The sequence below is a fragment of the Phyllopteryx taeniolatus genome, chromosome 17 (genome assembly GCF_024500385.1).
Source record: "Phyllopteryx taeniolatus isolate TA_2022b chromosome 17, UOR_Ptae_1.2, whole genome shotgun sequence".
NCBI lineage: Eukaryota > Metazoa > Chordata > Actinopteri > Syngnathiformes > Syngnathidae > Phyllopteryx > Phyllopteryx taeniolatus.
Window position 1 is genome coordinate 6775523 of NC_084518.1, and position 24869 is coordinate 6800391.

Sequence of the window (24869 nt, forward strand, 5' to 3'; positions counted from 1 at the left end):
GTGTACTTAATTGCTCAAATAATTATATTTACAATAAATAATGTATCTTTGTTCCTCTATTTTTGCCAGTGAGGCATAGAGACAGACCGAACAAATGAATGGTCTTCTATTAGATGGCAGGAAGTAAATACAGTAATTAATGTATCAACTTTTTGTGACATTTTTGTTTGTTGGTGTGCCGTGAGATTTTTCAATTGTAAAATATGTTCCTTGGCACCATAAAGGTTGGAAATCACTGCTCCAGTCAGATCGTGTATTCTAATCAGTCAGGTCAAACCGACATTACATGACAGAAATAATTGGTGCTAACTTACTGTAATTAAATTACTTTATTTTTAATTAAATGACTTCACTCACACCGAAACTTTAGAGCATGATTCGACAGAACGGCGGCATGTTTACGTCCAACCGTTCGTGCTACCACTCGCTTGCTAGGCTACATAACATTTTTGTTGCCTGCTTGCGAGCCGTATCGTATTTAAAGTACGTGAACATACCTCAAGCAAGCCTTAAACGGATGTCCTCTCCTGTCCTGAGCACCGGTGACCACTAAAACACGTTTTTCCCCATTTTGTCCTTATAATACAAAGTCGGCGCGTGCCACGCGTGTTTATCGTCGCCACGGTAACGAGTATATCCGGTTGCATTTGAGTTGACAAGATGAATACCAATGATCATAAAAAACAGGATGCGGTGGTATTTGAATACAAGATTTTATTGCAGTAGTCTGAGCAAATTTGTCTTGTAGTCTGATCTGGGCATTACGTGTTGTCTGTTTCAGATGCGTTGTCTGTTCCACACCGCCTACATGTTTTTTGTTTTTTTTAAGTATCTTTATTGGCCGTCAGATATTTACAGGACTACGCCAAAAGACACGCGACAAGGCTAAAAATAAACAAGCTTTTGGATCGAAATATACTGTGCACGCGGCAACGTCAATGACGTCATTGATCGGATCGGCGAATTAGGACATAAAAGCTGATCAGCCGATCAGCATAAAATGCAAATTATCGGCCGATAATTCATTAAGGCCGATAAAATCTGTGTAAAGTCTAATTAAAATATAAATTTTCTGTACCGCTTATCCTCACTAGGGTCGCGGGTGTGCTGGAGACGATCCCAGCCATCTTTGGGCGAGAGGCGGGGCACACCCTGAACTGGTCGCCAGCCAATCGCAGGTCACATATAGACAAACAACCATTCGCACGCACATTCACACCTACGGGCAATTTAGAGTCTTCAATCAACCTACCGCGCATGTTTTGGGGATGTAGGAGGAAACCGGAGTACCCGGAGAAAACCCACGCGGGCAAACTCGTTTTTCACAAATTAGGAAGAATATATGCGTGTCGGTATTCTTATATTACCTGTCTGTATGTGTTACTATGGTGTTTGTGTGTAAATATTCGTTATTTGAAGGTAAATCCCCCCTGTGATCAAATACTATTACTATTAATACTAATACTACTATTTGCTAGCCCGTCAAGAGAGTTTACCATTGACTGTTGCCGATTTCTAAAATGAAGTGTCTTCGTGTATTTAAATATAAAATAAGGCTCATTCTTTTTGTTGTCCACTTACTTTTATAGTGAACTTCAACTGGGATGTCAATAAACTTAACTTAACGCACGCTCGCATTTGGTTTATTGCCCAGACGTGCACTACACAGCACACATTCTCTACAGGCTGTAAAGTATAAGCTGTGGGTGATCGTTTTTTGTGATCGGCAATAAAAGGCATTGATAAACGAACGCCAATCACGTGTTTTCCTCGGAAATCGCTATTCACTATTACTATTATTGTCATTGAAAATAATCTAGTAAATGTGGGAATATTTTTTTCTTTGCATTTTTAAATTGTTTCAGTACAAAAAAAATGTTAAAACGATCCTTGTTCACATGGACCAGCAAACTAACAACAACAACAAAAAAACCTGTAATATATATATGCATTATAAGTTCAGACACTACTAAAGCGCTAATTAAGCCTACCATCGCTAGTTAGAATGCTTATTGTAATGCCCCCCGCATGTAGTAAAATATAGACAGTGCCGCCCGTGCACTTTCAATCGCTTAATTGGACAAATGGAAAGAAAAAAAACGAGTAATAAGTACATTCATTCACAAGTAACTCAACACACAAACTGCCTAACATGTTAGCCAGATATCAGCCAGTCAACTACAATCTCGTTCAATTGGAGCTGACGTCACTCAGCAGGTCAGACCCCACCTTTTTGAGTCAGACACACTCAAAAGTCACAGATACAACAGTAGAACGTGATGATTGCGACCCACACTGGACAAAAATAATACCTGCACCTCACGTGTACATTTCTTGTGTTTAATAATGTAAAACCAATTTTTATCCGATTACATGAATGATCATTGTGATAATTGATGGATTACTTGATTCCAAAAATATTTCCTGGCTGGAGCCCTAATTATATATGGTAATCATTTTAAACACCTTATAGCTTCGCATATATTTAACCTTTTGTACCAAATCTAATAATTTAAGTCATCCCCAAAATCCATGCCCATTGATTTATAAATGTATGGATTCCATGCAGTGTGTTCAGACAACGTAGAGAATTCTTTTTAACCTTGTCAATGACCCACTGGGCCATCTATAGTTAACCAAACAGGGTATTGGCTTCCAGAGAAGTTGGAGGTATAGTGAATCACTTTGTCTTGGTCTGCCTAGCTCCTGCTCACCCACACAAATTCTACAAACATTCTTTTGTTGATTCATTCTACCATGAGAGGTTATACAGAACAAACAGTACTCAGTGCCAAAAGACAAGCTATTGCCAGCAAGGCATCAATGAGGTCGGAAATAAGGGCACCAGCATATGAACCATCTTGCATCTGCCAAGAGGCTCAGTGTGGCACCGGTGAAAGCAAAGGATGGCATGGTGTCGCATCACTCCCCAGCCTATCACTTGGAAATAGTGAGGGGAACTGAGGAGGAACTGCACTGCGTATTTGTGTGTATATTTGGTATTAGGTTTTGAGCCAACACAGTGTGAATGGTAGTTGGTTCTGGAGACTTAACCTCTCACAGCCCATCTGCTGCAGGGCAAAGACCAGGTGGGCCGCAGTATGCTTTAATACTACCAAAGATAGTTATTTTGTGTTATAGTGTTATAGTCATTACATTCACTCCCTCATTTAGTTTTTCTGTTACTATTTTAGAATGCAGTAGATATAGGAAGGAATTGAAATGCACAAAACACACATATACAATTAATATCTACGAGCCGCCCCTAAGCACGTTATCTGATCATATAACAGCTTTATTTGTACCATAAAAGCTAACAAAACACATTTCCTTAATAAAGATTTAGGACAGCAAACCAATAAAAAGTATTGTTACACCAAAACACCATGACACTGCACATATGTGTTACAAGTGACTGCAAATATCTAACCAAAAATTAGACTGGTAGCACAGTCACTTGCAAAATATAAGTATGTCTTAAAATACAGTAAAAACACAACTGAAATAGCCACAATAAAACATAAATGCTTAATTCTTTGGAGCCAGTCAATCATGTGGATAAAATTAGACCGGGTCGTTGAAGCAATATTGTGAGTGATATTTTAAATCATTTGTTTTTGCTTCTGTGGCAGTTCTTCAAAATATGTCTTCACATGTAAACTGTAAGTGGCACAAAAAAACCTTGGGGACTGCCGCCTTTTTAAAATGTTTTGTTTGACATTCTGCATTGTTGCAGTGTTAGTGCGAAGTTTTAATAATGTTGTGATTGATTTATTGAAGCATTAATATGAATTTGTACAATCGCAATGCCTTGATTTTAATGAGATTAGTACACAGTCAAAATTATATATGTGCAATTATTCTGGCAGGTATTTATCCATCCAAACTTTTTCTTACCCAGTCCCAGGCGGAGTCCCAGGCGGAGTGCCTGGAGAAAACCTCCCCGTGCCTGCGTGGGTTTTCTCCGGGTACTCCGGTTTCCTCCCACATCCCAAAAACATGCGTGGTAGGTTAATTGAAGACTCTAAATTGCCCGTAGGTATGAATGTGAGTGCGAATGGTTGTTTGTTTCTATGTGCCCTGCGATTGGCTAGCGACCAGTTCAGGGTGTAGCCGCCTCTTGCCCGGAGTCAGCTGGGATAGGCTCCAGCACCCTCGTGACCCTAGTGAGGATAAGCGGAACGGAAGATGAATGAATGTTAATAAATAGCTCAGTAATAGGCTATATATATTAATTAGAGTCTTTGTAATGAATTAATCGCAATTAACCACATTTCAATTGTATAACAATATTTATACGAATTATTATTATTATTATAATTATTATTATTATGACAATATTTTAAATTTAAATGGATTTTAGTGGACAATTGAATTAAATACTTGACACAGACGGGAATGTTGTGAATGCTGAAGAAATGCATTTAATTGCATTTTAGCTCAAAACAGTAGAAACACAAATAGAAAATAGTCTAAATTAAACAGCTCTAAGTGCAGTTTAATGACAGTTTTTTTCAGAACAGTATTGCGTTTCACTAGTTTCTGTGTGGCAGCTGAAAGGTTGGATCACATCGCTGCCTATACGGGTGCATCTCAACAAATTAGAATTAGAAAACTTGTATTTTTGTAGTTCAATTCCAAAACATATAGTTTCACTACTTAGTAAACTATTTTATGATTTTATTTATTATTATTTTTATGATTTTAGCTTACAGCTAACGAAAACCCACTTTTTACCCACTCCAATAAATACTTAAGGAAAAAAAAATGAAAAAGATTTTAATCTGGGAATGAGGTTGGATTTGGCCTGCTGAAAAGAATTTTCTTGTGTTGAATGAATCTGTATAATTTATTAAATATTTATTTAATTTCACTAATATTTATTTAGTTTCACTCTTGGAATTGCAATGATGAAATACAATGAACTCTCTTACAGTGTTCTTACCGGTATTTGTCAAGGTGCGCTTGTATTAAGCACTTTTTTATTTTTTTTGTGCTTGCTGCGACAAGCTTTGCAGATACGAACAAACTTGAGGCACCAGAGCGCAGTAGTAAGGACATGGCTAAGGGTCGTGCCTACTCCAGGCAGTAGGTGGGGCTATGGATGAAATGTAATGGATGTGGCGTACTTTGGAAAAAAAAAAGTTTCCTCGTTGTGATTGTATGGCGTCGTGTGCAACCAATTGCAGCACAATGTGCAGGAATCCTTGTTTTCTTTTCCTGCCGTCCACAAACATGGAATGTGCTGACTTTTCCCCTCCCAACTCCCAGCTTTGTTCGTTGCGACCAGCACCATCGGCGGGCAGTTCAGTTTGTACAAAACCACACTTATCAAGGCTTCCATCAGGTAATTTTTTTTAAATGAAATTTGCCTGCCATCAGTCTTAGGAACGCTGTTTAATTACACCACGAGGGACTGTATTATGGTCTCTTGTTGGTTCATACATGTAATGACATACATTTAAATTTAATGCGCAGCTGCAGAGAAGCCCAAGCTTTCTGCTGATACCTGACATGATGTGGTTTTCCTTGTTTTACTCACAGCAGCAGCCAATTTGTGTTGTTGATTTCTTGTCATTGTCTCACTTTCTCATGGAGATTTCGCTGAACCCTCTCAATAAAAGCATTTTTTTTTCTTCAAGGGATTGAGGTAAGAAATTCACATCAATTCCAACTTGGAAGTGATCTTTACTTATTTTTCTGGTATTTCAATTACATCTGAAAATCGATTTTTCTTTTTTTTTTTTTTTCACATAGTATCCAACAATTTACGGGCTCTAGCTCAAAACACGGCCGTGAGACTTCTGATCAATTTCGTCCTGGAGGGTCACATATATAGTAGAGGTGCAGCAATTATTCGATTAATTGGCATCTAATCGATTATGAAATTAATCGACAAATGTTCTTGACAAAATCAAAATGTTCCTGACAAAATATCCAGAATGTTGCTGAGAGATGATGCTAGGGGTTGGCATCTCTGAATTTTCTCCAAACTTAGCTTTTTTCCTTACAGTTTTTGTAAAGCAGGGGACAGGTCTTGTTACATAAAAGTCAATCCCAATTGAGCTCAGAGCCACTCAGCCAAGGGTGGGTGTTTGACATTCAGAGAGAGTAGCCAAAGCTCCTAGCATTTTTTCTTAGTGTTTTATAGCTCTGACATTTTTATTATGCCTGTTATACAGCTCTACTGCGGGCTTTATGGCTCATGAATATTCACTCCAAAATGGGAGGGTAAGATTGACTTTTTCATAGGTGACGAGAGTGGGGTGGAATTCTTTTTCAATAAAGTTGACTTCTTTGCTCCTGGGGGAAAAAAAAAAACTTTAGCCCGCACTGTTAAGGTTGTGTGGAGGTCAAGCTAGCAAGTTTTAAGATAGCAGTTCTCTTGTGGAATTTCGGTAAACAGGTGAAGATATGATGAAACGCCTGTCTTCCTCTGGCTTGGTGTGAATGCCTTTAGAACTATGGGCCAACTTTCTCAACATAGTAATCCCAGACGCCAGTGTGAATGAGGCAGCTGAGCTGCACTATCAGCACTTGGAGCCTCCTCATTCTTCTCTCTGCTACACACATACAAACTCACATTGTGATCGTATTTTATTGGAAAACCCACAAGTGCGAGTAGAAAACAGATTTCAAAATGATCCGAAAGTTTCATATCCAGGAAGGGTGTCTCCGCAAAATGTTTGTGAATCCCTGGATTACGGGGACTTCAGTATTTGGAGGGTATTATGATTCAAGTGTTACTGTGTGATTACTGTGTGGCAGCTGTGATAAAAGTGACGAAGTCAACCCTCTTAACCTCATCTCCCTCAGCTCCCTCATTTTTCCCCCCTCACTAGCTCCTCTTTGCTGGCTGTGCTTTCCTGGAGCTGCCCTCTGTCATCATTATTAACATCCAGTCGTCTGGAACCGCATAGCCCATGATTTGGACTTTGATGTGCATGCTGTCATACACAAACGTGGACGTTCATACTGATCTGTACCTCTGTACTACTTGCAAGATCACGTAGCTACTGTCAGCTTCTGTTTACGAATGGTGACATCAATTTATGCTGGATGGTTTAAAAAAAAAAAAAAAAAAAAAAGGCAGTCTCTCGTCAGGTCACAGTCAATATAAACTTTGCTGAAGAAGGCACACGTGTTACAGAGGTCCCATTTTCAACATTGTTGATTTGAATGTACACGTACTTGCACAGTCCCATTTTTTTCCAGACAAGCATTTTTCTGTCTTTACTCAGTAAATGATTACTGCGGCCCGACCAATTAATTGGCCTGCCGAATTTATCGGCCGATATTAACCCTTTTAAATATTTTTTAAACACATTCACACTAGGGGGTGTTTCGATCCAACTGTTGAGATCGAAAATTGGTCCAACGTCTGCAAAAATCGCCTCCTCCTTCTTCTCGTGGTGGGGCTGGGTGGTCCCCTGCGGGCTGTGGGGCCTGCTGTGGGATTTACGTCCCTGCCTGGTCTGTGGGGAGGGGGGGGGGGGGGGCGGGGTCCACCTCCCAGACTCGGGGGCGGGTAGTGGGTGCTGGGTGGAATGTGTGGGGATTCCCGGGGTCGGTGCTGCGGGGCTGGGTTCTCCTGCCTGATGGGCCCGACCTGCAGGAGCCATGCCTCTTAATCACTCACCTCGCACACACTCACACAAATCACAGCTTACTAGCCTCCCCATATTTTAATGCACCACTCGGGGGGGGGGCACAGATACACTGGGTAAGGCCAATGACTGCCAGTCGGGGACCTGGCAGTCATAGTAATGGCAGGGGAGGTGGTTTTTCACTGGCTTCATGGCGAGGCTCCTGAGGGCGGGCCCCCGGGCTGGAGGGCTGCTTGGCGTGGGGCCCCCCCCATTTATCGGTCCCTTGTCGGGCACCCCTATCCGCCCTCCTTTCCAACAAATATGGGACACCATTTTACCCTCGGGCTGGGCGGGGACTGATCGCATTGTGGGCCCTGCGGGTTGGGGGCGGGACGCCCGTCTTGGGTGGGTTTGGCTGGGGGGATTGGCATTGGGTCCTGTGGCCGGTTGTCGTGGCGCCTCGATGGGACCGATGGACCTCCCTGGGTCTCTCGGTGTGGGACGTGTCCCGCCCACCGGGCTAGACTCCTGGGCCGGGTCCCGCCTTTCGATTGAATTTGGGTGGGGTCCTCAGCCTCCACAGTGCAGGCACAGCGATTGCAAGACAATTTTGTCAGTCATTGTGCATGCAAAATGGTGTCAATTCACTTGAATGTGTCCGCAAGGCCACTCACTTTCTTTTCCTTTCGGCTTGTCCCTTTCGGGGTCGCCACAGTGCGGCATCCTTTTCCATGTAAGCCTATCTCCTGCATCCTCCTCTCGAACACCAACATGTCTTCCCTCACGACATCCATCAACCTTCTCTTTGGTCTTCCTCTAGCTCTCTTGTCTGGCAGCTCCATCCTCATCATCCTTCTACCAATATACTCACTATTTCTCCTCTGGACGTGTCCAAACCATCGAAGTCTGCTCTCTCTAACTTTGTCTCCAAAACATCGAACCTTGGCTGTCCCTCTGATGAGCTAATTTCTAATTTTATCCAACCTGGTCACTCCGAGAGCGAACCTAAACATCTTCATTTCCGCCACCACCAGCTCTGCCTCCCGTTGTCTATTCAGTGCCACTGTCTCTAATCCGTACATCATAGCTGGCCTCACCACTGTTGTATAAACTTTGCCCTTCATCCTAGCAGAGACTCTTCTGTCACATAACACACCTGACACCTTCCTCTACCCGTTCCAACCTGCTTGGAGCCGTTTCTTCACTTCCTGACCACACTCACCATTGCTCTGGACGGTTGACCCCAAGTATTTAAAGTCCTCCACCGTTGCTATCTCTTCTACCTGTAGCCTCACTCTTCCTCCACCACCCCTCTCATTCATGCACATATATTCTGTTTTACTAATCTTCATTCCTCTGCTTTCCAGTGCATGCCTCCATCTTTCTAACTGTTCCTCCACCTGCTCCCTGCTTTCACTGCGGATCACAATGTCATCTGCAAACATCATGGTCCACGGAGATTCCAGTCTAACCTCATCTGTCAGCCTATCCATCACCACTGCAAACAGGAAGGGGCTCAGGGCTGATCCCTGATGCAGTGCCACCTCCACCTTAAATTTGTCTGTCACACCTACAGCACAACTCACCGCTGTTCTGCGTCCCTCGTACATGTCCTGTATTATTCTAACATACTTCTCTGCCACTCCAGACGTCCGCATGCAGTACCACAGTTCCTCTCTGGGTACTCTGTCACAGGCTTTCTCTAGATCTACAAAGACACAATGTAGCTCCTTCTGACCTTCTCTGTCTCTGTCCATCAACATCCTCAATGCAAATAATGCATTTGTGGTACGCTTTCTAGGCATGAAGCCATACTGTTAATCGCAAATACGCTCTTCTGTCCTGAGTCTAGCCTCGACTACTCTTTCCCATATCTTCATTGTGTGGCTCATCAACTTTATTCCTCTATAGTTCCCACGGCTCTGCACATCACCCTTGTTCTTAAAAATGGGCAGTAGCACACTTTTCCTCCATTCCTTAGGCATCTTCTCCCATGCTAAAATTCTATTGAACAAGCTGGTCAAAAACTCCACAGCCACCTCTCCTCGATGCTTCCATACCTCCACAGGAATGTCATCAGGACCAACTGCTTTTCCATTTTTCATCCTCTTTAATGCCTTTCTAACTTCCCCCCGTACTAATCATTGCCACTTCCTGGTCCACCACACTTGCCTCTTCTACTCTCCCTTCTCTCTCATTTTCCTCATTCATCAACTCCTCGAAGTATTCTTTCCATCTAGCTAGCAAACTGCTGGCACCAGGCAACATATTTCCATCTCTATCCTTAATCACCCTAACCTGCTGCACATCCTTCCCATCTCTATCCCTCTGTTTGGCCAGCCTGTATATATCCTTTTCTCCTTCTTCATACATGTCATCATATGGCTCTTGTTTGGCCTTTGTCACCTCTACCTTTGCCCTTTGTCGCATCTCAATGTAGTCCTCTCAGTGTCCCACTTCTTCTTAGCTTACCTTTTTCCTTGTATGATTTCCTGTACTGTGAGGTTCCACCACCAAGTCTCCTTCTCTCATTTCCTGCCAGAAGATACACCAAGTACTCTCCTGCCTGCCTCTCTGATCACCTTGGCTGCAGTGGTCCAGTCTTCTGGAAGCTCCTCCTGTCCACCGAAAGCCTGTCTCACCCCTTCCCGAAAAGCTGTACAACACTCGTCCTGTCTCAGCTTCCACCACATGGTTCTCTGCTCTGCCTTTGTCTTCCTAATCTTCCTCCCCACTACCAGAGTCATCTTATACACCACCATACTATGCTGTCTAGCCACACTCTCCTCTACCACAACCTTACAGTCGGTAACCTCCTTCAGATTACATCGTCTGCACAAGATGTAATGCACCTGCCTGCTTCTACGCTCTTGTAGGTCATCCTATCTTCCTGCCTCTTCTGGAAAAAAGTGTTCACTACAGCCATTTGCAACCTTTTTGCAAAGTCTACCACCATCTGTTCCTCCAAGTTCCTTTCCTGTATGCCGTACTTACCCATCACTTATTCATCACCCCTATTTCCTTCAGCAACATGTCCATTACAATCTGCACCAATCACAACTCTCTCTCTGTCTGGTATGCTCAGAACTACTTCGTCTAGCTCCTTCCAGAATTTCTCTTTCACCTCTAGGTCACATCCTACCTGTGGGGCATAGCCACTAATCACATTATACATAACACCCTCAATTTCAAGTTTCAGCCTCATCACTCGATCTGATACTCGTTTCACCTCCAAGATATTCTTAGCCAACTCTTCTTTTAAAATAACCCCGACTCCATTTCTCTTCCTATCTACACCATGGTAAAATAATTTAAAACCTGCCCCTAAACTTCTAGCCTTACTGCCTTTCCACCTGGTCTCCTGGACACACAATATATCAACCTTTCTCCTAATCATCATGTCAACCAACTCCCGAGATTTTCCTGTCATAGTCCCAACATTCAAAGTCCCCACATTCAGTTCTAGGCTCTGTGCTTTCCTCTTCTCTTTCTGCCGAAGAACCCGCTTTCCACCTCTTCTTCTTCGACTCCGACCCACTCTAGCTGAATTTCCAATGGCGCCCCCTTCAGGTTGATGGCACCAGTGGAGGACGTTGTTAACCCGGGCCACGACCGATCCGGTATGCAATTCTTTGAACGAACGCTCATATTTGTTTGGCGAAGTTTTAAGCCGGATGCCCTTCCTGACGCAACCTTTGCATTTATCCGGGCTTGGGATAGGCCTACAGTTTGCACTGGCTTGTGCCCCCCATAAGGCCCGCAAGTCCACTCACTCATTGCGACAAATAACTCATGAATATGCAAATTGCTTGGGTATCCCCTCACTCACATTCTGGTCCTATAGATATTTCCCATTTACATAGCCACTCCCACCACACTTCAGTTGTTCACGATCCTTCTCCTGCATGCTTCCTCTCCTGTCCCTATCCCTTCTTATCTTGTTTTGTCCTTCCCTCACAGGGTGTAGCACTACTGCCCCATACAACACTCATATCTAATGTGTCATTGTTCTATATAATGATTTACATTTCTCATCTTGTTTACAGTTAGTGCTTTGTCTTTTGTTGTCTTCTTTTCTCACTCCCCTCTAGAAACCTTGTTCAGTTCGACTGATCGCCTCTGATTCTCAATAAATATCCTTACAATTTGGCTTTACACGATCAGGATTTTTGGAGCCGATCACCGATCAGCGAGTTTTAAAAAAACATAACCGATCACCGATCCGATCACAAGATGGAGGAATGTCTATTTAAATTACCTGTGCATTTACTGTATATACGTGTGTACTTAATTGCTCAAATAAATTATGTTTACAATAAATAATGTATATTTGTTCCTCTATTTATGCCAGTGAGACATAGTGACAGACAGAAAAAATGCATGGTCTTCTATTAGATGACAGGAAGTAAATACAGTAATTAATGTATCCACTTTTTGTTACATTTTTGTTTGTTGGTGTGTCCTGAGATTTTGCAATTGTAAAATATGTTCCTTGGCTCCATAAAGGTTGGAAATCACTGCTCTAGTCAGATCGTGTATTCTAATCAGTCAGGTCAAACCAACATTAAAAAAATGACAGAAATAATGGGTGCTATCTTACTGTAATTAAATTACCTTATTTTTAATTCAATTACTTCAGCCACACTGAAACTTTAGAGCATGATTCGACAGAACAGCAGCATGTTCGCTTACAACCGTTAGTGTTAGCACTACCTTGCTAGGCTACATATCGTTTTGTTGCCTGCTTGCGAGCTGTATCATATTAAAAGTTTGTGGACATACCTCAAGCAATAATAATATACTCTGCGCTATCTACTCTTGTTGTCGTCGCCAAGGTATCCGGTCGCCAATGATCGTAAAAAACGGGATGCGGTGGTTTCGGAATACAAGATTTTATTGCAGTAGTCTGACAAAGTGCAGTCGTGAAAGACCAAATTTGTCTCGTAGTTTGATCCGGGCATTAGGTGTTGTCTGTCTCAAACATGTTGTCTGTTCCACACCGCCGACATGTTTTTATGACTTTATTGTCCGTCAGATATTTCCAATACTATCTCAAAAGACATGCGACAAGGCTAAAAATAAACTAGCTTTTGGATTCAAATATACTGTGCACGCGGGAGGGCGGAGTAAATGTCTTTTGCGGAGCCGATCAATGACGTCATTGATCGGATCGGCAAATTATGACATTAACGCCGATTAACGCTATTAAATGTTCAAATACATCAAAGATTTTGTTTCTTCGTTTTTGGTCACAAAAATTGCGAGCTCAAAGCTAACACACAATGAATGAAGAACACCACTAACGAACTAACCAAAATTACCATTGAGCTTGTGGCACTTATATCTCTCAAAATAATGAATATTGGTACACAAATGCTGTATAAACACATACAAACAGGCAATACTCTCGCATATTTTCTTAAAATTCTGTTAAAAATGAGTTATAATAATATTCAATTATGACTCTTCTACTTTCTTGTATCTCATTATTATGTATATTTTTTAATTAATCAGCTGATTAATTGGTTAGCAGAATTTTATTCTGCCAAATATTGGAATCGGCATCAGCCTAAAAAAAATCCGTATCGGTCGGGCCCAAATGATGACGTGATTGTTTCATTTTTTTTTTAGTTTAACATGGGTGTAAAGTATTTGTTTTTGGTCAATTCTTAGCTTCTTGTGGATCAATTTATATAATCTGTAAAGCAAATGCTTTATCATATTTATATAATTGATATCAGATAGGAGGTGGCAGAAGGATGAGCACATCACCTCTCTCAGCAATAACAACCTAATTTATTTGATCAACTTTCCAATCTCTGTATGTGTGTAAGTATCTTTCTGCATGATGTGTTTTCATGCTTCACTAATAGGATTTAAGCTCCATGCAGACTTGTGGTCATAAGGGCCAGTGGCTGTAGTGGTTTAAAAGAGGTAGATCAGATGGCTGAAGTGAGGCCACAGGCCTCTGGCTTAACCCCCTCTGTGTGATCTGGCCGTCTGCCAGTGATTGAGCAGGACCCACCAGCCAAAGCCCCCTCTAGAGCATAGTCATGAATTAATTAGACAATGCTAAAGGTGGACGTGACTAATGACCAGCGTGTGCATATATGTGTGTTTCTGCATTATAAAGGATGGGAGAAACTCAGGGGTTGGGGGTTTGTGTGTGTTTGTGTGTGTGTTGGTGGTGTGTGTGATGGGGCTTCTACAACAGGTGGTGTGAGGAAGAGATTTAACCTCCTCCCCCTTTAACGACAGTGTAGCACAAGGGTCACAGGGGCTGCTGAGAACAATAAATTGCCCTTGCCCCAACTGTTATGTCCAGTGATCCTCATTATCTCTCTGAGCTGCAGTGCCAGACACACTAAATAACTGTCCTTACAGGTCGTTTCCCTGGTTTCTAATGCATCATATGCACAAATAGAGCTATAGCTTCTCTTAGGATATGTTTGCCTACATACAGTATGTACACAGAAATGCAATAACTGATTAGTTAAAAAGTGATTGTACCTATCCTTTAACAATAAAAACAATGTGAGGATGTTGCTTTTATCATAAATTCAAACACTCTCGGTCCCTTTATTGTATTTATTGGTTTATGTATGTTCCTATGTATGTATTAAAATGTCTCTCTTTTCACTAAGCTTTCTATAATAAGGAATACAGTACTAGCTGAGAGCCAATTGTCCTGATTTTTCCGAATGCTGAATCAACATTTTCCCAGAGCAACAGAATGAAATATTATAAGTGGAGGCAAACAGCTGTGCAAATGCTTATTGATTCCTAGCCGTGTGGATTTGTATAGGATTAATTTCTCTATTTCATGGCCACCCACCTTAAGAGTTAGAAAAGGTCAGCAAGTTAATTCATTTGATTCCCGGAGCAATGGATTCCTGCTCCAAGATCCATATGTTTGGGAGTTTGTTCACCGTGTGGAAAATTGAAAAGATTGTTCCTCACTTCTATACTGACGCCAGCTCATCCCTCTTCATTGTGAAGGTACAGAATGATGTGGCACAAACGACAAAAAAAAAAGTCAGCTGGGCATGTGGGAAGATTTGAGGCCTGGCCATTTGAGTACACTTAGGAGAGAAAACTCACACAGTTTCGTGTACATTGGCAGCTGATTTGGGGTGGAGGCTTGGGGGTGGGCTGCTGACATAGACATACAGTAGATGCTAAGTCAGACAGACGCCTGACCTCTTAGACATCATGATGAGGTAGCAAAAGTGGACAGTGTTAGTCTACTGTGACCTAACAGTGAAACTGAACACATGCAGGAAATGACAGGTGTGTGTCTGTGTGTGTGTGTGTGTTTTACACCACTGAAAAAGTTACCAGACCTTCCAGACATTGCGGATAGTCTTACAATATACATATCGGCGTGCGATATAAACTACTCTATACCGTACGATATAACCCTTTATTGTTTATATCATTATTTTGAAGTGTGGGGTACAAGGTTACCTCTGTTGCTACAGTAATGTAGTGTCCGAGGCGGTAACACAACATTCGTCTTTCTATTACATTATCCTTGTGCCTTACTCTCCAGGTATGAATAATGGATTCATGCTCAGTCTACATGAATGTAACAATTAGCTTGGGTTGGGTTGATTGGTCATGCCTAAAGAGTGGGGCGCACGGATGACATGCTAAAGAGGCTGGTATGTTACATGCTTCTTGTGTCAGTTTGACTTCACTAAACTGCATCTGGACAGTGTGCCTGCACTCCAAGAGAGTATGAAGTTCAGTGTTTTTGTGTGACAAAAATGGCTTTTGACCTCTTACACTTCAGATGTTGTACTTAAATTGCATTGTCAATGAATGAGGTTAATGTAACTGCAGCAACGCTACTACTTTGCCGTATAATTTTTATTTCACCCACAAATCAACAGCAGACGTGGAGAACTTAGTAGAGAACAAGTGGAAAAATAGCCTTAAAGGTCAGATGACAAAGATGTTATGGGGTCACTTAAAATTCATATTTACATTGTTTATATGTTATGTAGTACAACCCCAATTGCAATGAAGTTGGGACGTTGGGACATAAATAAAAACGGAATACAATGATTTGCAAATCATGTTCAAACATGCTGCCATCTAACCAACGTCTTTTTCATGGACGCCCCTGCTTATTTCAGCGAGACAATGCCAAACCACATTCTGCACGTTTTACAACAGCGTGGCTTTGTTGTAAAAGAGTGCGGGTACTAGACTGGCCTGCCTGCAGTCCGGACCTGTCTCCCATTGAAAATGTGTGGCGCATTATGAAGTGTAAAATACGACAGAAACCCCAGACTGTTGAACAGCTGAAGCTGTACATCAAGCAAGAATGGGAAATAATTCCACCTACAAAGCTTCAACAATTAGTGTCCTCCGTTCCCAAACGTTTATTGAATGTCGTTAAAAGAAAAGGTGATGTAACACAGTGGTAAACATGACCCTCTCCCAGCTTTTTTGGAACATGTTGCAGCCATAACATTCTAAGTTAATTATTATTTGCTAAAAACAATAACTTTTATCAGTTTGAACATTAAATATCTTGTCTTTGTAGTGTATTCAATTAAATATAGGTTGAACATGATTTGCAAATCATTGTATTCTTTTTTTATTTATGTCTAACACAACGTCCCAACTTCATTGGAATTGGGGTTCTAGTACAGCGGTACAGATCAGTATGAACCCCCACGTTACTGTGTATGACAACATGCACATCAAAGTCCAAATCATGGGCTATGCGGTTCCAGACTACTGGAGGTTAATAATGATAACAGAGGGCAGCTCCGGGAAAGCACAGCCAGCAAAGAGGAGCTAGTGAGGGTGGAAAAATGGGGGAGCTGAGGGAGATGAGGTTAAGAGGGTTTATCACTTTTATCACAGCTGCCACACAGTAACACTTGAATCATAATACCCTCCAAAGTTAATGATTATTTGCTAAAAACAATAACGTTTATTAGTTTGAACATGTGACGGTATGTCAAAACCATGTCTTTTTATACACTCATGGCTTGAAATAATGGCACCCCAGGGGTGCCAAAATTTTTTAGCATGGCTATACGTATTATATATTCATATATGTTTCAGTAACACGGCACAAGCTTTTACATAGGATGCAGTATTCCTATATATTGTATGCCCCCTGCTCAAGTTGCGTTATAACATGCTGCACACAAAGTATTTGCCGTGTGTCTGTTGGCTTATCATATAGGCAAAGGTACAGACGACAGTACTGAAAAGTACTGTGTGGGTCTTTTTTTCCTACTCCCCAGTGCATAGTAACCATAATATAGTTGTAGGTATATACAAGGAAATGGTGCATCGTGGCGGCTGTGAGATTTAGTTCTCTTGCTGGCAGTGGAGGTCCAGATGGCCGTAGGAAAAATAGTTGGCACCGCAGCTGGTTTCAGCCTTTGCCTAACTACATCTGTGTATCCAAAGCTTTCTCAAAACACGCCGGTTCGAAGTGATCGGCACAGAGTTTGGAATGCTTGCTAGGCACCCATAGCTAACCACGTTTCTTCCCCGGTCGAGTGACTTTCACTATCCACTGGTCACGTATTCCTTCTTCACTTGGAGAGCCCAAAAACAAAAAAAAAACTCTTCGCTGCCTGAAGCATTTGTACAACCAAATGCCACACAATAAAACATCATGAGATCGTTAAATCATACGACAACAAATATACAAGGACGGGAACAACAGCATGGAACAATGGTACACAACGCCGAATGAATAGGATTTTTGGCTTGTGTGACGTCACAGCGCCGGAAAGAGACGAAGACCGGAAGGCGCGGGATGCAAAAAGCAAAGGCGCATTCTGCATCATATTTAGCAATTTAACTGCTGTACATCTGCTATATAATCACTTCGAAATGGCAGATGTGGTTTGTAAAGGGGTTCTAGAGTTATCAAGAAAAAATGAAAAAATCTTTGTCCTCTGACCTTTAAGAGGTGCCAAAAAAGGGAGATGTTGTTCCATCATTTGGTTTTGAAAAGTCAGCCACGGACCAGAAAACAGTAATCTGCAAACATGCTGTCAAAAAGTCATTACGAGCTAATCTTTTGTCCTTCCTAATCTTCCTCCCCACCACCAGAGTCATTTTACACACCACCATCCTATGCTGTCTAGCCACACTCTCCCCTACCTTACCACTACCTTGCAGTCGGTAGCCTCCTTCAGATTACATCGTCTGCACAAGATGTAATCCACCTGCGTGCTTCTACCTCCTCTCTTGTAGGTTACCCTATGTTCCTACATCTTCTGGAAAAAAGTGTTCACTACAGCCATTTGCATCCTTTTTGCAAAGTCTACCACCATCTGTACGTCCAAGTTCCTTTCCTGCCGAACTTACCCATCACTTCTTCATCACCCCTATTTCCTTCACCAAGTTGTCCATTACAATCTGCACCAATCACGACTCTCTCTCTGTCTGGGATGCTCAGAACTACTTTGTCTAGCTCCTTCCAGAATTTCTCCTTCACCTCTAGGTCATATCCTACCTGTGGGGCATAGGCACTAATCACATTATACATAACACCCTCAATTTCAAGTTTCAGCATCATCACTCGATCTGATACTCTTTTCCTCCAAGACATTCTTAGCCAACTCTTCTTTTAAAATAACCCCGACTCTATTTCTCTTCCCATCTACACCATGGTAAAATAATTTAAACCCTGTCCCTAAACTTCTAGCCTTACTGCCTTTCCACCTGGTCTCCTGGACACACAATATATCAACCTTTCTTCTAATCATCATGTCAACCAACTCCCGAGATTTTCCTGTCATAGTCCCAACATTCAAAGTCCCCACATTCAGTTCTAGGCTCTGTGTTTTCTTCTTCTTTTTCTGCCTAAAAACCCACTTTCCACCTCTTCTTCTTCTTCTTCGACTTCGACCCACAGTAGCTGAATTTCCACCGGCGCCCTGCAGGTTGACGGCTCCGGTGGCGGTCATTGTTAACCCGGGCCACGACCGATCCGGTATGGAATTCTTTGGATGAACGCTCATATTTTTTTGGCAAAGTTTTAAGCCGGATGCCCTTCCTGATCCAACCCTCTGCATTTATCTGGGCTTGGGACCGGCCTATAGTTTGCACTGGCTTGTGCCGCCCATAGGGCTGCACACAAACACGTAATATTAAGGAAAAATACTAGGGCTCGGACACTCGCCCTGTAAAATCCCATTTGCTATTGGAATTGAGACTAATGATTGACTTCCGAATCAGAATGAAATCGTTATTCCTTGTGCTATTCCGAAATAATAATCCAACAAAACGAATCCAAACGTTGTCTTCCATGTTGACCTCATTCGTGGAGTTTAATGGCTGTACTGTATTTGGATAGCTGAATAAGCTAACTCAACTTTTGTAGCCTGAAAAGACAATTTTTGACACACTTCTCTGACTACGGTCTGTTACTTTTTCTCTCAGTTAGCTATTGTTTAAGTTGAATTCCTGATAATACTACTCATCACCCACCACAATGGCCACTAATCCGCGGGGTTTGTCTGTGGCTTTTTATTTGTTGGGTCAGGGTTATTGTCTATCAACACTTATTTACAATGATTTTGGCTTTCCAAATTAGTGACTACCGTAGCCTGGAGTGGGCGATAGTGTCAGCTCAGGGAAGCACAGGGTGAAGGGACAAGGGAGCGGGAGGGGGGCGTCATTTGCCTCACAATGGACCTTTTGCAATTTACAGTGACCCTCTTACCCCAATACTATGGAGCACACGACATCCGCTATTTCAAGATTAAAGTAATCCTCTTTTCAGGACCAGACAATTGCTTTATTAGCTGACCACACACAGGAGTTTCGACCACCCCTGTATTGTTGCTGCGGACCCTCAGGGTCCTGGTTTGGTGGAGGGTGAACAGAGGCGTACTGGAGTGCTGTCGTTGTTTTTATTGCTCTCCTTAGCAGTGCCATGCATGCATTACTTTCACAATCTTCCCCCATTTATAATTCATCCAACTCGATACAGTGTATACTATGAGTGTCAGAGAGAAAAGTTACTTGTAAGAAAACGGACCACATACAGTGCATCCTTACATTCTTTATTGCCTACCTAGGCCAGGTGAATATATTTGCCACTACTACTGAATCCACGAAATACTGAAAACTATTTACTACACTTGAAGATCTACAGTACCTGTCAAAAGATTGGACTAGTGGTGTCACGATACTAGAATTCTGACTTCAATACTATACCTGCAAAAAGTACCTCAATACCAGTACTGAAGATTTAAAGCTTTTTATTCAAGCCTTTAGTGTGCAGTAATCTTGTGTTTGACTGCATTTGATTTCTCCCTTTTTAAACAATACATTGTGCACCCACCAGTGCAATTCATTGCGTACAGAGCCATGACACTTTCAAAAAGTGGACCTTTTTGCTGCACTTGGATAAAAAGTGGTTTTCCTTTTTCATTCGGTGGATTTTCTTCTCAAACTCCCCAATTTCCGGAGTGGTCTCCGACGACGAGTGAAGCCTGTATCCAGGTTGGAGCACTCCAAGCTGGGCGTCCATGCAGCGTGCACCGATGCTAAGTCGTCTCATGCTATCATTCTCCTGCTGGTAACTCTGACTCTCGTGTGCATCGTATCCAGAGTTTCCCTAACAGCACAGGAGAATCCACTGTACATAACACTGACTTTGCTCACATAGCCTCATGAACTGCGGGCTCTGAGGTTATGTCCCGGTGGCTAATGCTAATGCATGCTAACATGCCTGTAGGAGGCAGGAGCTAGTCGGCAGTTTGAAGCCATTTCATTCTCGAGACAGTCGCACGCACAGAACTTGTCGGTAGAGAAGCAGTCATTGACTGACTGCTTTTTGGGTACTGGCCTTTAAGATTGTATGAATTCAGCGCTGTCACATTGGGTGTCTGAACTAATATATGTATGTGCTACTCAGAAGCAAACAGTTTTCATCTTTTCCTGTTTAGAGACTTGGGCAAATGAGCTTTTCGATAATGTGACATTCCTGACCAGGATATGCAATTTCTTCTATCCAATTGCAAGTGGAGTCAGACACATGACAGAACATTTGGAACAAAGTATTGCCTTGGCATTTTTAACTGGATTGTATTTTAACCTGTACTTTGGATTTAGTGTTTGAAAAGTTCTAACCCTATGTTATAATGGAAAAACTGTGAATACAATTGCATTATTATAGAACAGGGGTGTCAAACACATTTTTGTCATGGCCTACATTGTAGTTACAGTTTACAGCGGGTCAGTATGACAGTGAAACCATATAAATATTTAATCACCTCATCATATTAATACATATGCTCAACAGATTGATGGATAACTAGTTTTGAAATCAGAATTCGAGGATAATAGTTTAACGATTGTTGATGTTAAAAAGCAGTTTGTTAACAAAGTGTTATTATTTTTTACATGTAAAAATTTTAAATTTCCTTAAAATTTAGAACCAGTTGCAAGTTTAAGCTCATGATTTGGTTTCTCGGGCCGGATTTGTCCTTGAGTTTGACACCTATGTTATAGAATTTAAGTGTACCCAGGAATGTCATGTGTGCTTCCAATCAGGAATTACAGAGATTAAATATATAAATAGCAAACAATAATAATAATAAAAAGTTAAAGAAAATACACACATTTGCCAACATGCCAAGATTCCAGTGGATTAACCTCGATGTTATGTGGTTACGCAGGTGGAGAAGCAGCTTCCTCTCAAATGGAATGAAAATCTTTTGCTGGTTTGCAATACCCATGCGAGCGGTTTGGAAAGATTTGTATCGTATTACATTAAGTTGGGCGGCACAGTGGCCGACTGCTTAGAGCGTCTACCTCACAGTTCTGAGGACCAGGGTTCAATCCCCGGCCCCGCCTGTGTGGAGTGGAGTCTCCCCGTGCCTGCATGGGTTTTCTCCGGGCACTCCGGTTTCCTCCCACATCCCAAAAACATGCATGGTAGATTAATTGACAACTCAAAATTGCCCGTAGGTGTGAATGTGAGTGCGGATGGTTGTTTGTTTATATGTGCCCTGTGATTGGCTGGCAACCAGTTCAGGATGTACTGCCTGATGATAGCCGGGATAGGCTAAAACACGCCCGCGACCCTAGTGAGGAGAAGCGGCTCAGAAAATGGATGGATGGATGGATTATATTAAATTGCTTGTTTGAATTAAAGGCTGTACTGAACAAATTTTTTTTTTTTTCTAGCAGTTCAGTTTATTTCTCATGGCCATTTTTGCTGAGGGAGAAATAAGGGAATCTCTTCATCAGCCCCTCCCAATCTCAGTGTTTTTTTTTTCCAACCAATGATCTTCCAATCTTCAGGCCAAGTCACCGAAACTAGCCACTGCCAACCTCAATAGTAATCCAAAACATGTAACAGCGAACATTGCCTCATCCTCTCTTATGTAATTCTTAGTCACTGAAAAAAATACCATTACATTTAGAGATGACAAAATTACTTAATTTTCTGGTTTGATTATTTTGGGGTCATTCTGTTATTATTTTTTTATATTTTACCTATCATATTTCTCTTACTGCTGAAACTGTTTGCCACTAGTATATAGACAGTAGTCTTTGGGTTTGATTATTTCTTTTTAAATCAGAAAAAATATATACTGTGTGTGTGTATATATATGTATATATAAAACATAATTTGACATTACATTTCCTGATTGGTGGTGCCAGATCTGCATTACACGTCCACTGCTGCCATGTAAAATATAAAGAGCATTAAAACCAAATCTTGTGGGTCCATGATTGCAGCTCTATGCTCACAGATTGCCTGCAAGTTGGCCTGGTCCTCAGTTATAATAAGAATCATCATTATTCTTGTGATGATATACATGCATGTTCACGAAAGTTTACATTTGCTATTAACCCATCACAGTAGCGAACACCGCAGGCGCACGCAGTTAGTGGAACACCAGAGCAGGGGGCTACTTTAGAAGTTAAGGGGTATCGGTGTCTTGCTCAAGGTCCACTGACCACATTCTCCTGCTGGTCGATAGCCGGGATTGAACAAGTACCCCAACAGTGGTGATCTTAACCACTTGGCCCGGCTGCCCTATTTGGGCATTTTCATGTGCCATTTGCTTGATTACACACAGACAAGCTAACACACGCACACCCACCCTCTTTCTCTCATGTGTTTTTGTGATTTATAACGAGAGCCTCCTGTCCACTGCTGCATGTGGGGCCCGCAGTCAATGACTACAGTCTGTGCTGCTGCCAAGTAATCCCCCCAACTCCATCTTCCTGTCTACCCTAAAGCCTTCCCCCTTTGCAACACTCTGGGTGTGACAGGACACTGCTGTGGAGCAAGGCCTCGCCATTTATGAGCGCTTAAGAAGCCATGAAACGCCACACCTTGAAAGATAACCTCATCAAATTCACCCAGACGCACCCACTGCTCCAAGGTGGACGGCAGTATCTCATTTTTTATCACTTAATTCAATTTCAGACAGTATTTAACACAAAGTGATGGTGGTTAAACAGTTTAAAGCATTGCAAACAGGATCTGAGCATGACATGAAAATTAAATTGAATCTTTGCCTGATGATTATGTTGTTAGAAGTGGTTCTTCTATGCTAATCGCAGGCTTAACATCTGCTTGTAATTCATCACACTGCCTTGTAGATTCAATTTCAGCGTTATCTGAGCCTGGTGGCAAATAATTGGTTTTCTAGAGGTCTGCTGGGAGAAATAGGATTTTACACTACAGGTATTTTCTGTCAACCTGTGGTCTTAATCACTTTAGCATACAAGCCTCTCGGTCTGTATCAAACAAGTTAATTTCAATTGAATAGATGTTTGTGTCCGTCAGAAGAGATGACACATTATCTGTTGATTGTTGGGAACATTTCACCTAAGTAACCACCAGTTCCAATAGCTACTGGGACCAAGCTTTCAACCATCAGCCCAGTCTTTGGCAGCAGAATGCGTGTGGTGATGTGTGTGAGCATGAGGGATTGGTTGGTTGGGGTCGGGGCAGCTGTTGTGGTTGTAATGAGTGTGGGCTCACCATCCGACACGCCGAGAGACAAAAGAAAATGAAGCGAGTTAATTTGAAGGGAAAAATACATCACACATTGATGTCTGACAAAGGTGCTTACAGCGGTAGGCCTCGACTCAAACGCTGACCTTTCTGGGCTAGTAGAAGGAATAATTGAAATGTGATTCACAGTCATTCATTTTATCACAGGCTCAATTTCACTTGTGGCTCTATAGGCTTTTCCAGAGAGTTAACCATCTTATGTGGTTTAGTCAAGGCCATCAAGTTTTGTCACACTGAAAGGTTGCGTGGCAGCTCCACTAAAAACTAATCTAAACGGAGATGGGGGGTGTTCCCAGTCATCTTAAAATGATGGAGATAAAATTTACAGTGTTTGTTGTATGTTGCATTACTATTTCCCTACAAAAGGCTGCACTCGCCGATCAGCCTTATTATTCGACTGCATTTGGCAAATTTGGTCCAGATTTTTTTCAAGCTCTCTCTAGCCTCTTTCACAGTGGCCATCCAAACATTTTCCCAGCGTTTTCCCATCTTGTTGTCTTCTGCGTAAAGTACTGATGTGGAATAGAGGTTAAAGTTGAACTGAAAACCTAGTACTAGAGGCGTAACAAAGGCCGAACACAGCCAACTGCAACCAGAATGTAAAGTAACACCTGGGACTCACTGTCCACACCCCCTTTGTGTTGAAAGCAATTATAGCTGTTGAAATGACATCCCTATGCATCTCATTATCGCATATCACCTGCCACCTTGGCTGTCTGAACCCATTTGAAATAATCCCTACTGTTACACATCTGAGTACCAATGTATAGGGAAGCCAGTGTGAAAGCATCTACAGTTAGAATTTGGGTGGGAAGGAGGCTCAGCAGCGCAGACATCTGTCTCATCATGAGCAACAATCCATCCCCCCTTTCTAAAACCCTCTCTTGACACGCCCTCCTCCAATATCCTGTGTGGGCTGTTTCATCATGGCGCAATAGTTGATAGGGATCACTCCGGATAATGAGTAAGGCTGGTGTCTACTCCAGACGGGGGCCTCTGTTGGGACGAAGGCCCTGAACATATATTGTCTCGAGAGAACGGAGATGACACACTAGTGTGCATCTAAGCAGGGGTGATATAGGAACAAGAGGCATGTATGGAATTTGGCATTCGAGCAAAAATATTATATATAATATTGTATTGTGCATATTGCTTTATTATGAGACAGGATGTAAGATGGCCAACACGATCCATTCAAAACTGTGCTTGAACCTGGAAATGATTTCTTGATTCCCCCCTCTGGGCCT

General features: G+C 42.0%; 1 protein-coding gene across 4 annotated transcripts in view; it reads left to right on the forward strand.

The window, feature by feature from the left end:
- The window catches only part of robo3 (roundabout, axon guidance receptor, homolog 3 (Drosophila)), a 139844-nt gene that overhangs the window by 17591 nt on the left and 97384 nt on the right, over positions 1-24869 (forward strand). The window contains exon 1 of one of the 4 annotated variants that reach the window (XM_061751938.1): positions 5140-5347. The exons of the other annotated variants lie outside the window; for them this stretch is intronic. Coding sequence (XP_061607922.1) covers positions 5164-5347 — 184 coding nt within the window. The 5' untranslated portion in view covers positions 5140-5163. Of the gene's footprint in view, positions 1-5139; positions 5348-24869 lie in introns of those variants that run through there. 4 annotated transcript variants of the gene reach the window in all.